We start from the raw sequence: 17,627 nt of genomic DNA, 5'->3' as shown, positions 1-17,627 counted from the left end.
TCAGACTTTACAGTGTGCTTTCAATTTGTATTCATATTTAAGGTTTTAGATCTTTCATTGACTTCAAATAATTTCAAGCTTCATTGTTATTCAGACCCTCACTGTAAAATGAAATTTTAGATCATAAAATGCCCTTGAAAATAGAAACTTCTTACTATGATACTAATGTTTTGCTTTCCAGTCTTAAAACATTATAGTTTTTAATTTACATTTCTTATGTATACTCATTTAATAACCAACTTTAAATTCAGTAATCACATTCCCCCTAAGCTTTGATTAGAACAATTATAGTAAATGAAAATAAGAAAGTAATTTCTGTAAAGAGATTCATAAAGCATCCTTGTCAAGCCGTAACACAGCCTTCTAAGTAGTTTCTTTTTAGCATTAGGGATACAAAAATATTATTTCTGTTCTGCTTAAGATACACAGATCCAAAACTTTTTCATTGTCTACTTATCTTCTTTGTCTGATCTCCCCTAGTACTATGAGTCTCATCAGAAGGCTTTGCATACAAAAGATGCCTAATAAATGCTACTGAATATCTGTCTGGTCTTCTTACTATGACTGAGAAGGTACATATAAGCATCTGCAGAAAGTCCCCTCAAAAATAGAAACCCTCTGAACAGATAAATAGAAAAGAAACAGATAACTGAATTTGTACATCTACCCCTATTTTTCTTTAGCCCTAAAGTTTATTGGCAAATGTTTATTTTTGGTTTGCCTTAAAGAATAAGAATATACATCAGCACACACCTAAGGGAAATTTCCAGGAAGATTGCCACAGCAACTTATGTTATAAACAGATTGTTAACACATAGCTGCTGTTTTCTGTCAACTCACTACTGTCCACTCAACACTGAAGATAATATTCCCAGTTACATAATTTCCACACACGGGCATTCTAAATATAGTGTTTTTTAAATGTTAATAACAGGAATAATGAAAAAAAATAAAGGCTACAAATACCGTTATTAGAAGAGTTTTTTTATAATACCTTTTACTCTATATGGTCAAGCCAAGCCAAAGCACTAAACATGTTTCATAAAGGCCCATGCGCTGTGAAGGGGTCTCTACAGCTCTGGTAGGATGAGAGACAATACAAGTTTTTGCATGTGTGGATCCCTAAACTCAGATTATCTTCTCTAGAGGTGTTAAAGATTGAAGAAGTTGTCTTTTATTTGTTCTTATATCTATGTTCTTTCATTCCCAAATCCATCATCCCTCATTTCCCCAACACACACACGTACATGCACACTCAGACACATGCACTCACATACACACACACACACACACACACATACCTACAATCACTGTCACATTCACACACCAATAAGAAAGTTTTGCCACAAGTAAGGGAGACCCAAAATCATTGTGCCTAAAGGAGACAGAAGTTTGTTTCTCTCTCAAATAAAAATCTGGACTTGAGCAAATCGAGCTCTGCTCCACAAAGCAGAGCTTCCATCTTGTTACTCCATCTTGTGTGGCTTCCATTCCCAAGGGCATTACTCCAGCCACCTTACCTGCAGGCCAGCCAGCAGGAACGGTAAAGGCAGAAAGATAAGAAAAGGGCAGGGAACAGAGCATCTGTCCTCTAAGGCATTTCCTAGAGCATCCATAAAGCACTTCTACTGATACCTCTTTGGTCTGAACCTAATGACATGACCATACTCAGCCACAATGGAAGCTCAGAAATGTCTTTTTTTTTTTTTTATAGTGTGTTCCCAACTGACCCATTTAGGTGTTATCATTGAGAAGCGAGAGGAAGACAGACAACCGGCAAGCTGCCATGGGGTTCCTCTCTACGCTCCCCTCCATGATATAATGTGTGGGGTTTCATTCTCAGAGGGTTCAGGGAAGACTCCTTTCCTTCTCTACTCACCCTTCACTACCTTTCCCTACACCTTTTACTCCACCAAGAACCTTATTCTTATGTATCCAAGCACACTTCTGCTCAAAGGAGAAAAAAGGGGAGCAATTAGTGAAGAACAGACCAAGTTGCACTATTTAAGCTACTGAGAACAGTAGTCCCCCAATCTGCATTTTCTCTTTCCATGGCTTCAGTTATCTGAGGTCAACTGCAGTCCATAAATATTAAATAGAAAATTCCAGAGATAAATAATTCATAAGTTTTCAATTGCACACCTTTCTGAGTAGCGTGATAAAATCTCACACTGTCCCAGTCCATCCTGCTCAGGATGTGAATCAACCCTTTGTGCATCATATCCAAGCTGAATATGCTACTGGCCCATTAGTCATTTAGTAGTCAACTGGGTTACGAGATCGACAGTCATGTGCATATCACATGTGCAGTGCTTGTGTGCAAGCAATCCTTATTGTACTTAATAATGGCCCAAAGCACAAGAGAAGTGATGCTGGCAATTCAGATATGCCGAGGAGAAGCCGTGAGGTGCTTTCTTTAAGTGAAAAGGTGTGCATATAAATACATAGGGGGAAAAACATAATATATATAGTTCCACACTATCCTCGGTTTCAGACATTCTATGGGGGTCTTGGAACATAATCCCCACAGAAGAGGAAGGACTGCTGTACTACAGATTTGAATAGGAGGATCTGAGCCAAATGCTAATCCTCTGCTTGTGTGCTATCTAAACTGAGACTACAGTCAGCTTTAATTGAACACAAAATCTCTGTTTGATCCTAAGCAGAATAAGGTTTTCATTCGCTAGTAAGTGGATTTTGGATTTCTTCCCAAAAGAAGCTAAACTTTACTGGTAGTTCCAATATTATCTTATTCAAACAAAGGTCTGGAATGAATATTCTCTGGGGAGATACCAACCTCTGTGGGCAGCAGAATCAGTAATTTAAATACAACTTTAAGCTGCAAACATAGCCCTAGTTATCTAGGCAGTTGGTCCCACACTTCACAAAGCACTAGAGGTATCTTTGAAATCTCTAGTTTCAAAGAAAGGAGCAAAGCACAGAGAGCTGCCCCCCACCCCCCACCCACACATACCCATTCCACCTATATTTCATGTATTGGGCTACTATATGAGGCATTGTCTAAAAAAACGGTTTTAACTACTTTTAAATATTTGACCTCATCGTTCCCAGCCTGAATTCTATTTCTTACGGATTTGTTTCTTGTGAACATTATAGTTTTGAAATTTCTAGGCCTTTCAGGAACTAATAACAAAGGATAAAAAGAGAAGAGACATATGTGAACACTTCTGCTGACTTGTTATCATGACATATTTTTGCAAAACTTATTTAATTTATTTAGAAACATCATAGTGATGCTTGTAAAATAGATCCTCAATATGTCTTGAGTAGTGAGATTATATTAGTAAGTATTTTTGTCTCCCTGGCAGTCACAACCTGTCTGTATAATTGAAATGATTTCTTCTTTTTTTTAATCATTTAATTTGCTTTCTAATTCTTCAGACTTTTTTATTGTGTGAATATATCTGTTGTCTGAAAACAACACTCAATATTTCTATCTAGGTCAACATACGCAGAAAAAATGATGAATGACTGACAAGACCTGGTAAGTTTGCATATTACAGCTTCACCACAACTTTATTGTTATCAGAATCCTCTCAGCAGTCCCACTTCATCTGTCAAATATTCCATGGGGACAAAAAAAGAGCAAAAGCATGTGTAATGTGCTTGCTGTTAATTATAAAATCCAACTTTTTTCTTTCTGGTAGATCAGCTACTTAAGTAAAAATCACATCTCTAAAGGAATAGTTAAGGGTTCCATTCTAAATAAAATATTCTAAGAATTTATTTCTCTCAGCATCCGTTTCTTCATTTTCCAATTCATATTTCTTCATGGCAACAAAATAGAGAATAAAAGTTTCTCCTAGAGCGTGCCTCAGACACTGATCTTCCTCCAGTGCCACAAGGGCATCTTCCAGTTTCAAAGGGATCTCAGAAGGTTTTGACTGATAAAGCTCTGTGCTGTCATCTGGAGCAGCCAATGTACCGTCACTGCTTTGAAGTCCATCCAAGCCTGCAGCAACAGTCGCAGCCAGCACCAGGTAAGGGTTTGCTGTCGCTGAGCCCAGTTTATTTTCTATCCGGGTTCCTCTCTCCCCATGACACTTGATATTAAAAGCACAGCTGTTATCATTATATCCCCATGTTGTAGGCACACTCTCCTTCTGGTCTTTGCTCTCTTTGGAATAACGTTTTCGGCAGCTAACAGCAGGAGCCATCAGGCAGCTGAGAGCAGCAGAGTGCTTCAAGAGTCCTGCCAACCATTTTTTCCCAGTGATCGTGAGCTGCTCAGTTCCGGAACTGCTGCCGAACATGTTTCTCTTCCCATCAACATCCCAGAGACTATGAGACAAAATTCCTGAATTACAGAATCCAGTCTCAATGAAAAAGCTAGTGATGTAATTATGTTTCTTCGCCACTTCTTTGACACCTGTTCTGAGGGTAAATGCATTATCAGCTGAACTGATGCCAAATTCGGGCAGAAAACATATTTCCATCTGACCGGGCCTGGTAGAAGAGGAAAAGCTCTCAACATTGGCTCCAGTGTGATACAAACCATCCACAAGTTCCTGGATGAAGGGCTGGTCATGATTATTTAGCAATGTTGAAACAGGAAAAGATATGGTCTTTGAATTGATAATTTCAGGGACACCAAAAATGCAAAAATCACAGATGAAGGCAGAGAGCAGGGAAAAGCCACAGTCCTGCAGCTGGTCCAGTTGCCGCTTTGCAATGTACCTGGGGGACGTCAGCAGAGGCTCACCAGTCACAGTGAACGTGTCACATATCACTCTTGCTGTTCTCTCAGCCCATGGCAAAACTCGAAAGGTTGATAACTCTGGCATCAGGACTATGTCACTATTAAAACACGTTGCTCTTATGTGATCCACTTCATTGTCCTTAGGATTTGGTATCAATTCAAGATAACCTCGGGGCATAAAAACACCATGGGTCACTTTTTCCTAAAGAAGTTAAAGGATAGAGCAATTTAGTTTCGAAACTTGAAAGCAAGAAGTGGAGGGGGGAACTTGCTGATGAGGAAAAAAAAATGTGTTTCACATCTGTTGGTCAACACTACCTTAATTTCAGATAAATTTTAAATATTTTAAAATAAAATCCTAAAGATATTTTTAAAAAATAACTCTTAATATGTTTAGCCTTGAAGTCTTCATACGCTCTTGAATCTGAAAATAGCAGTCATAAATAAAAGGTAGAATGAGAAAGAAAGTGGCTTTACAGCAAATGACAAAGGTAAAGTAAAACTATATGGAATTATTTGAAGTGATCATAACCAAAAGTACTTCTTAAAGCACTTTTAGTTTTATGGCATAGTTCCTAATACTTCAGATAAGGCTTTCTTTGGGCTTGTTCTATTGGAATCTCCATAGTTAGCTGACTCTCAAAAGTCTACAGTAAAGAATTCCTAGTCCGTCTCACCCGACTTTAGTCAGTCCTACAACACACAGGATAGTTGTCCTAACACCAGAGGGGCCAAGCCTGCTGACAGCCGCACTCTTCTCTTCATTCACTTTTACAGCCTACTTAACAATGAACTACCTCACAGACTCAAAGAGTCCCAGAAACCTTGCCTGTGGATGTGGACCCATATCTCCAAAGTTATCATTTCCAAAATGTGGTAGCCTTCCAGTCAACATGACCTGGGGTCACTACATATGACTTCTATTCCTAGCTCTTCCATTAATTACTTGTGTGAAGTTAGGCAAGTCGCTGGACTATGTGCATCAGCTTCCATGTCTGTGAAACACACATAATAAACTAGGTGACTACTAAAACACTCTCGAGCAATATACTTCTTGGGGTCAATGGATTTGGTCGTTTATTTAGCTTTTGCTATGTGCCAGACAACAGGGACGTGGTAAGGTTTTAAAGTCAAATAGACACATAAAACAATTTCTAGAAATTGTGTCATGGGAATATCAAAAAGGCTTCATGTGTTGAAGGTTACATTAATGGATGGAGAAAAAGCTGACTATAAAGTTTGGTTCCAGTGATGTCAGTGAGTATCATGATGTTAATAAAACATACTGACATCCTACAAGCCAAATTGCTTCTTGTACTACCTCCAAATCGCAAAGAGCATGGCTACCCAGGAGAGGTTGGTGCTAGCAGAGGCAAGCTACTAGTTTATTCTTCTGCCTTTGTGTGCCACCCTTCTTCACATTCCACCATCTCTATACGTATTGCCAAGTGCCATTTGATTTGGCTGATCCAAATCTCCTTTTACCTGTAATAAACTTGAGTAAGTCAAGCACTTCTCATTTGCCTGTTTAATTTTTCAACTCATTCAAGGACCTGTCTGTATAAACTGTACACACACACACACACACACACACACACACACATACATTGTGGGATTTTAGAATACTAAACATGAAATCCTTTCGTTCAGATTTTCACTGTAAGAAATAATGTTATTTCCCTACTTGTCAATTCCTTAGTTTGAAAATTTGTATGTTAGTTCTGCATATATCGAAAATGGGGGGTAATGTATTTTATTCATGAGACTACCTAGAGTTGCTGCAGTTTAAATCTGTGTTTGTATTCACTTGGCTGTAAACAATAGAAACTAGCTTGTTACCATTTCACTCCAATAGTCCTTCACGAATTGACAGAATAGTAAAAAGTCACAACTTCAGGTTATTTAATCAGTATTTTTCTGAGCACTCTTTTTTAATTGTCATTTTCTTTATTCTTTTTTGGACATTCTGGATTCAAACAATTCTTTATTAGTGGTGGCAAATATATAAATACATAAAAACAGATCTTGTTCATGACAACGATTGTTAACTTAAATTGTGTTTATAAATATAAAGCACTAGGACAACTTCATACTCCAATATAGAACACCAGGGGCTCAATAAAAATTCTTACAGAATAGCTCAAATCTCTGATAACTGAAATTTGGACCACAGTAAAGGTCACCTTTTGAAATAACCGAAGAATTGGTTATGAATTCTATAGCAATGTATCATGTTTTGATTAAATCAAAGATAGAAAGAACCTACATTATCTGCATATAATTTAAATAAACACCAATTCTTTGGTAAAACAGAGATAGTATAAGTTGTTTGTAAGTTTAAATAAACTAATGTTTGAAAGGCATTTAGCACAGTGCCAGGCACATGGTAAATTCTCTAAAAGAAGCAGAAACCATCATTATCAGAAGTTCCCTGTTTGGCCTTTTCCCATTTCGTAACAACCTTTGCCTGTTTTCTTAGTAGAAGACTTGTCTTAAAAATCAACATTTTTTTCAATTTTATAAGAAAGAACACTTAGCTATAATTAATAATAAAAGGAAATATAAAGGCCAGAGGCAGAAATTTCAGTAAAAAAAAAAAAAAAAAAAGCACTGGAAATGGAAGTGAGGATTCTCTGACTGACATCCCAGCTCTACCACTAACTGCCTGTAGTATTTTTAAAATGCTTTCCTTAACTTCTCTGGGCCTATTCCCTTCATCTGTAAATGAAGAAGATGGATTATATTATCTTTTATATCCCTTTATGGTCTAACAATAATTTTCACATTAGCATTTTGTTTTCCACAAATAGAAAAACAGTTTTAAAATTATTTTATAAAGTTTGAAATTACTTTTTACTAAGCCATTGACAAATTCAAATTATTGACTGCACTCTTTGTTTATTGAATTTCCCATACAGAGTTGCATATATATATATATATATATATATATATATATATATATATATATATATATGTTGTTTAGATTGGTTTGCACAGATGAAATTATTTTTAATGTCTAGTCACAATAAATTTTCCAAAATCAATTATTTAATCTTAAATTATAAATATTCATGATGTAAACTCTTGTTTATACCTTTACAATCTCCAAAATAAATCTAAATCATTTTGTTAAAAAAATATATAGATACTATTTGGTCACTAAATAAGAATAAAATAATAATAACTAGATAATGAAAGGGGTAATGAAATGTATTAAAAAGTGGGGGCTAAGAATAAATACAGCAATTGAGATGAAGTATAATGAGTTATATTAAAATATTCATGATAGATGAACTTTTCCCCCATCAAAACCTTAAAAAAAGAAAAAGTGCTTCTTATATGTGGGACGTTGAACAAGATAATGGAAAATATTTTCAATAGCAGTTTAAAATAAGAAGGCAGACATTTTCTCTTTATGTCAATTGTATCAATCCTCAACAAATGTAGGGAACATATTAAATTATATTTTCATAAAGACTAGAGTAAGGTTTAAAATATGTAGTTTTAGATGCCATTAGTTGAATAAATGATTAGAATTTGATAAAAGCTGAATAGCAAACAGTTTCATATTGAGGTCTCTGGCAAGTGGCTGAAGTGCTAGTTATGTTTTCTTATTGATTGAAAGAAATTCAAGTGAATTAGATTCTGGGCCTGTCCACAATAAATTTCACATTTTGTTATCAAAATTAACCAACATGTGCTCTTGCCTGGATAAAAAGGAAATAATATCTGTAGATCTAAAGAATGTTTTAAGAAACAAGTTTGAATCTGTTGGAATTCTTTGAAAAAGTGTTTTGAAGACGCCCATTTTTTTCAAACATAAAGCAAATTAGAAAATTATAATTTGATATGAAAGTGATAAAAGTAAGATGTATTTTAAAAAATAAGCTTAAAGTATGCTTAACTTTTATACTTTTGTATATAATACTGACTGGTGTCTCTTCCTAAGAAGCAATATTTCAGTAGCACAATAAATCCGTTATTAAAATAAATACATGACATAAACTGAAAAACAATCTCAGAAAGTCTCCAAACATATTCAACAATGCAATATTTCTTGATATCACTATTTTTGAGAACTTAATATTAATTAAGTCATCCAACAACAATAGGGTATTTTCTTATCAGAATTAGAAGGGATGTGCTTTTTATCTAGCCAATTCTTTCTATTTAATTAATTTTTTTCCCTTTATATTTACTCCTGGGTCTTCTGTTGCAATTTTCTTATGTCAAACAAAATATAATCTTCATAATTGCAGTAAAATAAAAAATATAATTCTGTGGAGGGGAATTACTCAAGGCAGAAGGACTAAAATTACCAGTCTTAATTAGTTTTATATTTCTATTGGGTAAAGAAATTGCTGTTTGGAAGCTGAAAGTATATGTTCAGCTCCTCAGGGAGCAATAATGTGTTTGGGGAGGGACAAGGGAAGGAGCAAAATAAATTATTGTTTTTCAACTAAAGTTGCTGTATAGATTACAATAAAATAACAGAGAGTAATAAGGACCATTTGCTTGCTAATGGTCATGAAATTACATTCAAGCATAACTCTACTTGGAAAACTCACTTGGAAAAAGTGTGCAGGGATACTCTTAGACCTGGACACCCCATGCAGATCTGTTGCTTCAAATCTCACAAACTGAAGGTGATTTTTGGTCATCTCTTGTTTAATCTGCTTCATTCTAGAGGAGAGTTGAGGTGCAGTCGGAATTTGAGTGCTGTTGCTGGTGTTATCTGTAAGATAAAGGATGGTTCTAGAGCATTAGATCATTATGAACTGAGAACTGAAAGGAAGCTAGAGAGTAGTGAATTGTTCATTATGATTATTAACAAAAGCATCACACAGATGGTGCCAAAAAAAAAATGTATATACATTTTAAGAAAGGAAAAAAACTGTATTAAAGTTGTAATACTCAATATATACTGATAAGAAAAGATGAATACAAGTTATGTGCATACATTTTTTGGCACCCCAGTATATTCATGTCATTGGCTTAGATTAGAGATATTACCTTTTTTACTCTGCCTTTACCATATTCCCAAGAATATTGTCTCTAAGAGATTATTTATCATTTGGGACTGGGTGAACTTTAAGATTATTAATATAAGCATATAGCAATATCATATCTAAGTACTTACCAAAGATGCCTTTGCTTATGAAAATTAGAATATATTTATATAACTGGACAGCTTTGGCACCACATAAATCTGTACATAGATGACTACCATTAAAAATATTTTGAGCTTCTTGAACAAACTGGTAATACCTAAATTAAAAGTTCCTATATGTTTTTTGTCTTGTTTTGTTTGCCAAAAAGGCTTTATATCTTTATATTGGCATCTGAATTGAAGACATCTGCATCTTTCTGTCAAATTTAGATTTATATGAATAAGCAAGCAAAAAAGTGTTTGTCAAGATTAAGAGTATAGGAGATGAAAAATCTAGACTGAGTACTCAATTTTAAAATTAGAAAGCTAAAAAAATATATTATTTTCAAAAATTTTAAGATAGTCTTCAAATTCTAAAACTTTAGAGTCAGAAGAGACTTTGGAGATAAACGATCTCATCCAACTTCAACATGTTAGCTTAAGTCCCAGAGGGTACAATGAGGTTCTCCAAATAATACTCTCAGTTCATTGCCAAAATTAAAACTAGAATCTGAATCTTTTGATTTCTAGTGGGTGGTTCATCACCATAAAATGACTGAATATGTCTAAATCATATAGAAAGGTCAGGAAGATAGTATTCATCATAAATGTTAGCTAATGTCCCAACTTTTAGGAGAGTCAGCAGACTGTAGTAATTCTGCACAAACACTGAAGCCCATCCGTCTCCCTCCAAATCCTGCCTTTGCCCTGGCAACTTTCTTATCCTCTCTGTCTCAGCTTTCACATTGACACAATATACCTACAGGCTTGGTATGACAATTAAGCAAGTTATTTATTTAACAATTCCTGGAAGACAGTAAGCACCATATAAGTGTTTCTTAAATGCATAAAGTGAACACAATTACTCTAAATCTAGTAATGGTATCACGAACATGTCTGAATCTGAATACCCATCAATGTGTCACATCACTGGCATCGAACAGCTATGATTTTAAAGTGATACCTGGGTAATCTTTTTCAATGTATAATTAAGCTTTAAAAATAAGCATAAAGATTGACAGCTTAAAAACATAGATTAAGTACATTTTAAGTACATGAAGCATGGAGGAAAACAAATTACTGGTTCCACCTATGCAAATTCATTAGAGATAATGTCCTGTCACTGATACATTTGGCTACTCTGAGACTCCTGAGGGTTTATAACTACCTTCCACTTAACACAAACAATTAAGCTGTAGCAATTAAAATATTTCATGCTAAATTAGCAGTTGTTGTATTCCCAACTTATTCTGAAGTATTGGGTTTTCTGCCCAAGTTGAATAATGTTCCTTAAAGAAAATAAAATGTACAGGTACTTTAAAATATAGAAAATTTCAGATAATCAGTATTCTAAACATTGCAAGCAATTATATATAAGCTATAAATATTTTAATGACATAAACAGTCAGAATACATCTCCTATTAAAGGAGTGAGGTCATTTTGTTTGTTCACCAGTAATATGATCACAGGTAATCTTACTGCTTCTTTGCCTTATCTGTATCTTCTAAAGTTTCTATAATAAATATGTATTATTTTAAAATAAGAAAACAGTGATTCACTCAAGATACATTTTTTTTTAATTACCACTATTATTTATACTGGACATAGATCTAAGAAGCAGTCAGAAAAAGCCCTGCCCTCATACAGCTTTATATTATTGAGTAACTATAGATAATAAATATGCCATAGAGGTGAGATAATTTACTATGGTGAAAAATGTTGAAAAAAATGAACAAAATATTATCAACCACCTGGAGTATTAATTATATGAGATTTGATCACAATGTGGACAGGTCCAATCACTGATTCACTTTAAGATCATGAAATTGCACTATGGCTGCATAGCAAGTGTATGTATTAGTTTGCTGAGTTGCCATAACAAATACCACAGACTAGGTGGTAAGAAAATTATTTTCTGACAGTTTGAGGGGTATACATCCAAGATCAAAATGTGTGGAGGGTTGGTTTCTTCTGAGGACCTTTCTCATTGGCTTATAGATGTCTATCTTCTCTCTCTCTCTCTCTTTCTCTCTTTCTTTCTCTGTCTCTCTGTCTCTCTCTGTCTCTCTCTGTCTCTCTCTCTCTCTGTCTCTCTCTCTCTCTCTCTCTCTCTCTTTCTCTGTGTGTGTGTGTGTGTGTGTGTGTGTGTGTCCCCTAATCTCTCCTTCTGATAAGGATGCCAGTCATTTGGATGAGGGGCCACTCTACACAGCTCATTCAACAGTAATAACCTCTTTTAAAACACTGTCTCCAAATACAGTCACAGTATGAAGTACTATAGGTTAGGACTTCAACATATGAACTTTGGGAAGACACAATTTGGTCCATAACAATATACCATCTTGGTCTCATTTCCTTCAGAATTCTTATCACCACCTGCCATATTGTATAAGCACGTATTTATTGTCTGTCTTTCCCCACTTGCATGTCAGCTTCAAGAAAGCAGGGGCTTAGCTTTACTTGTTGCTGTATCCCCAGTACCTGTAGCAGTACAGACATATTACAGGGACTCAATGACTTTATTAAGTGGGTGTGTGATTTGATTAATTATTTATTTAATTAATTAATACTGTGTGTGTAGACCTTGTCTAATTAACAAGCAAAAATTGACATCACATATTTGGCATGTATCCTAAGTACCAAAAAGTATAATTCGTTCACCAAATATGCCAACCCTCTCCAATCTAATTTCATTTTCAAGGCAGTAACTAATCTTGTTGCATCATTGTCTGAATCTCTTTTCTTCAAATAAATCATACTTGTTAGTTACAATTAAACTTTTTGGTCAGCCCCTCCCAGTTGCACATGATGAATAGCGGGCAGATGATTCCCAATTCAGGTGCTCATTTGTTTTGCTTACAGTGTAGTTCCTGGGAGGTGTTCTCCTTTCCCATCCCCTAAGAGGACTAATAAATTAAATCAGTGTGCTTTTATAGAGGAAGTTTTATTGCTGTAAGTGTTTAGAGGAAAAAATAAGAAAACACACACACACACACACACACACACACACACACACACACAACCTCCATGCTCTGTAGCAACTAGGAGGCCTGGGAGAAATGTTGCCTGTGTTCAGTGACAATGAGGACATATTTCAGTTGTGGAGAGAAAGTCATGGTCACTTATAAAAGACAGATTGAATAGGCATTTTAGCTTTCAGAAATATCAATTCAAAAAGGGAAGAGTACACGCTGTAATCCATTTAACTCATGAATGCCCGGGATCATCCGCCATGCTCCTTTCCCAGAGCCAGCCCTCCTTCATCCACATGGCCACTCCACAAGCCACCCTACTAATGCAAAAGCATCCCACCCTCCAACCATATCACACTAGCCCAGCAGTGTTAGAAAGCCCAGGGGGCAGAATAACCTGGTACAAAACAGGGACAAAAACAATAAAATGTGGAAATATGGGCATGGGGGTGGGAGGAATGTGACTTCTTTTTGAAAAAAAAGTTATTTTTTTAAAACTCAGAGTAGTTATTCCAGAGAAGAAAATACCATGTTGTAATTCATTACACTTATTTTGGGGTTCATTCTTATACTTATTTTTAAATTATGTATTTGACATACATATGAAGATGGTTTGTTTGGGGTTGTAAACTTCTTGGTCCTAAGGGCCTATAAAAACTTAATCTAGCCCTGGGCCAGAGAGAGAGCTTCTGAATTAACTAAGGTGAGTCAGTAACGGCACCCATACTCCCAGTTGATCTGTGCAAAGAAAGCTCATGACATAGTTCTTTCCTCAGATTTTTTGACTTGAGACTAACAAATGGTAAATTGCATCTCTCCTTTTTGGCTGAAACTATATAAAACAAAGGTCACAAAATGTAGAAGAGCCAATATCACCAACAGATGCTTTCTTATTAGTCTTTCCATCATTTAAAAACTTTTAAAAATTAGTTGACACTTAAGCATCAGAAAATTTCATGTAAAAATCTTGAGTTCAAGCTTATCTTGAAAAAAACTAGATTTGACAACATCAGGTGGATATTTCTCCATAGCAACCGTTGGCTGGAGCTCTGAGGTGGTTTGGAACAGGCATGCATCCTCTAATTCATGGCTTGGCAAACATTTTCTGTAAAGGGCCAAGACAGTAAATATTTGCAGCTTTGAAAGCCATTTGGTATCTGCTGCAACTACTCAACTATGCTATTGTAGCACAAAAGCAGTCATAGACAATACATAAATATTAATTATAAAAACCAGTCAACAAGCTGAATTTGGTCCCTGGGCCATCATTTGCTAACCTCTGTTCTAGTTTCTCACAGCCAGCACCACTCATTTTCTTATACCAGCCCACCTCATTCATTTTTTATCTACCTGGCCCCTGTGGCACTTGTGTTGCTAATCCCTGATGCTTAGGGGCTGTCAGTGCTCTGCTCTTCGTGGAGAAATTCATGAAGCCAAAGCACAAAGAAATGCAGAGACGAAAGGTGGTGTGATAGGCAGAATAGAAAATCCCAACAATTTTCACACTCTAGCCCCTGGAACCTGTAGACTGTGTTAAACTGCATGGCAAAAGGGATTTTGCAGATGTAGTTAAGGTTATGTATGAATTTTGAAATATGGATATTGTCTTGGATTATCCAGGTGGTCCCGTAAAAGCAGAGAACTTTCTCCAGCTGTAGGCAGAAAAGAGATATGGAAGAAGGGGAATTCAGACAGATTCCAAACCTGAGAAGGATTTGATGCATTGCTGCCTTTGAGATATAGAACCAGAGAAAGGTTTCTTGGAGGTAATGACCACCCCAGTTGACATGCAGCAAGGAAAAACAAACCTCAGTCCTACAACTGCAAGGAGTTAGATTCTCCCAACAATCTGAATGAAGTGGAAGTGGATAGTTCCCTAGAGTCTCCAGCTAAGAACCCAGATGGCTAACACTGATTATGGCCTTGCAAAACCTGAAAAAGAAAAACCAGTCCAGACTTCTAAGATACAGATCTGGATAATGAATTGTATTCTTTTAAGATACTAAGTTTGTGATAATTTGTTATGGTGGCAATAAAAAACTAATATAGGAGTATATATGGAGTGTTCACTCCCAGTCTGTACTTCTTTCTTAGGCTCTAGGTGTAGTAAAAATTTCACCTTACCCAAGCAGAGTTCTAGCCTTTACCTTTGGCCCCTGGAAGGTAATCTCTAAGCTCTTGGAGTTTCCTGCCTAACAAAAGTGTCTTTGTTTACCTGGGGCTTCTGGCCACACTAGAAAATGTAGCAATGTCATTTATTGTTGAGTCACATGGTATCAGCTTGACCCCCAGCAGGACTGGAGACTGAGGTCAGTTATATGGACAGTTGGCTGTGTAGCCCCAATAAAGACTCTCTGGACACTAAGCTCAGGTGAGCTTCTCTGGTTGACATTACTCTGTGCATATGGTCATACGCTGTTACCAAGAGAATAGTGTTGTCCATGACTCAACTGGGAGAAAGCAAGTGGAAGCTTCATGCTTAGGGCTTTCGTGGACTCTCCCCCATGAGTCACTTCCCTTGGCAGATTTTAATCTGTATTCTTTCACTATAATAAACCTTAACCTTGAGTATAATTGTTGTCAGTGAGTTTTGTGAATCCATATAGAGAATTATCAAAACTAAGATTAGTCTTGGGGAACTCCAAAACTTGCGATTGGTATCAAAAGTGAGGGTTACCTGGGGGATACTGTCCCTCTACCTTCACACCCTACTATATTTGTGCCTTTCCAAATCTTGTTTGTTCAACCCTTTTATCATGGATTCCCTTGTGGAATAAGGGAATAACTTCTTTTTAACTAGTTTCTGCAATTTGGCCCAGAGATTTTTAACCAATACATTCATAGTCCAAAATAGCCATATCACTATTAGTAAGCCAGAAATTTAGAATAACGAAATTTCACTTTTAGAAATGACTTGAGTGACCATCCATTACAACCCATCCCTTTTCTAGATAAGCAGACTAGTGGGTAATGAAAACTGTAAAACACTTTACAAATGATAGCTATATGAATTCTCTTAAGTGTTCCGACTCCCAGGCTAGCATTCTACAACCAACATCACATTATCTCTAATTCAAATACAAATTTAGGATTCGTGGCTGGAATCATATGTCAGTTTATCCCAGAGTCCTTACCAGTAGAACTGGAGTCTGGGTTAAATTCAGCACCAGGAGCACTGGCTGATGTTTTCAAGAGCGAAGGTTTTATCACTATTGTCTGATTCTGGGAGGCCTTGTCATCTTGTGGCAGATGAGATTCAGCAGAACCAGGTCCCAGAACTGGTTTGCTCATATCCCCCAATTTGTGGCACACCATTTGTTTTTTGCTCCTTTCTGTAGTAACAAAGAAAAATGTTAAAATATGTTGCCATTGTTTTTAACTGTCTTCCAATATTATATGGAGAGGAATGCTTGGGAGAGTAATTTATTCCTAAGCAGCGACATACCAACTAAGGGGCAGTGGGAGTAGCCCACCCTGGTCGCAGACCATAGGGGATGAAATTGTGTGTAAAAAATTTAAGAACAATAAAATCTACAAAAAGTCTGACTGCTTTTTATTGTTGCAAAGTATTGGCTGTTCCCACTGCCGCTGCCTTGGAACACCACTGGTCCTGGGGTTGAGTCCGTTGTCCAAATTAACTTCTGTTTCCATCAATGTTTCAGATCCACCAGAGTCTTGTTGGAATCCAACATGTGGTATGGAAACGTATTCCACGTCTTTATTGTGGACTCCCAAATCCTCAGTCATGATCTTTGTATTTATTCTCAGAGCAAATATGGGCTTCTCTTCTTACTTATATGTTCCGTCTGCTGTAGTCTCTCTTTTCTTTCCCCTCTACTACCTCCTATTTCTGCTCCCTTTAAGTTCTGAATATTAAGGTTGATTGTTTTTATATATTTACATTCTAATCCTATATTTACCATTCTTCATGTTGCCTATGTAGAAATACATTTTATTTCTTTGTGTTTGCTTCTCCATTAGAAAAAAAAGAAAATGTCTTATGAAAAGGGGGACCAAATTGAGTTTGTCATTGACCACATGTTCTTGAGGGATCATAGCAGCAAGATACCTTTTGAGTTGGATATATCCATTTCTCCCATTTCAGTTGAAGAAATATGTGGTTTAGTGACTTTCTTTCTCATTCTTCTTAATTTATTTATCCTGCTGGCTTCAGTTTCATTACCATCATCTCTTGCATCCTGTAATAGTTAATAAACAAAAAACCAAATAACAGATCATGTACACAACTAAATTTGGATGGCAAGAAGGGATGATGGTTGGATAGCTAAATTTTAAAGTGATTATAGGATACTTTTATAACAAGGCAAATTTTGTCATTTCCACATCTACTTGACTAATTCAAAATTACAAGGTCCAACATTCTGCTGACAGGCTGGATTTTCTGTAGCTCCTTTCATATGTGATACAGAAAATATTAAATAAATTAAGATCTTGTCCAACTAGTCAAGATTTCTATCTGTATGTTTTACTCTGGGGTGTTTTACATTATTTATTCCTAAAAAATTTTACCAAACAAATTTCAGCTCACACATCTTTTTGTGATTTGTATCTTTTTTAGGATCTCTAATGTTTTTAACAAGAGGTATAAGTACCTCAGAATTTTATTATTTTCTCTTTACTTCCTGACGCTTATCCTTATTGCATCAATATTTACTGTACTTCAAAAAAAGCACGTCATAAAAGGCTATTTGGTGATCATTTTATTTTTTTTATTAAAGTCTTTATTAATTTCATATTTCCTCTGTCACCAATTGAATAAACTTT

The 17,627-nt window shown here is 35.9% G+C and overlaps 1 protein-coding gene across 1 annotated transcript; it reads right to left on the bottom strand.

The window, feature by feature from the left end:
- Positions 1-3,510: 3,510 nt before the first annotated feature.
- On the bottom strand, positions 3,511-17,029 carry LGSN (lengsin, lens protein with glutamine synthetase domain). The gene is made up of 4 exons (XM_074333998.2): positions 16,912-17,029; positions 15,977-16,174; positions 9,289-9,455; positions 3,511-4,922 (listed from the first exon to the last, which is right to left on the bottom strand). Exons 1-4 carry the CDS (start codon positions 16,982-16,984, stop codon positions 3,723-3,725), a joined length of 1,638 nt encoding a protein of 545 aa, XP_074190099.2. The 5' UTR covers positions 16,985-17,029; the 3' UTR covers positions 3,511-3,722.
- Between the last annotated feature and the right edge of the window lie 598 nt (positions 17,030-17,627).

The sequence above is a fragment of the Rhinolophus sinicus genome, chromosome 2 (assembly GCF_057876585.1).
Source record: "Rhinolophus sinicus isolate RSI-liver-muscle chromosome 2, RSI-T2T, whole genome shotgun sequence".
In the NCBI taxonomy this organism is placed as follows: domain Eukaryota; kingdom Metazoa; phylum Chordata; class Mammalia; order Chiroptera; family Rhinolophidae; genus Rhinolophus; species Rhinolophus sinicus.
The sequence above is the reverse complement of the archived record's forward strand: the minus strand, read 5'-3'. Positions and strand labels throughout refer to the sequence as shown.

Coding starts and splice junctions, on each gene's coding strand:
- LGSN (XM_074333998.2), bottom strand. CDS start 16,984: ATGAGAAAGAAAGTCACTAAACCACATATTTCTTCAACTGAAATGGGA. Junction 16,175..16,911: donor GGATATATCCAACTCAAAAG/GTATCTTGCTGC, acceptor TTGTTACTACAG/AAAGGAGCAAAAAACAAATG. Junction 9,456..15,976: donor CCCAGACTCCAGTTCTACTG/GTAAGGACTCTG, acceptor TTTATCTTACAG/ATAACACCAGCAACAGCACT.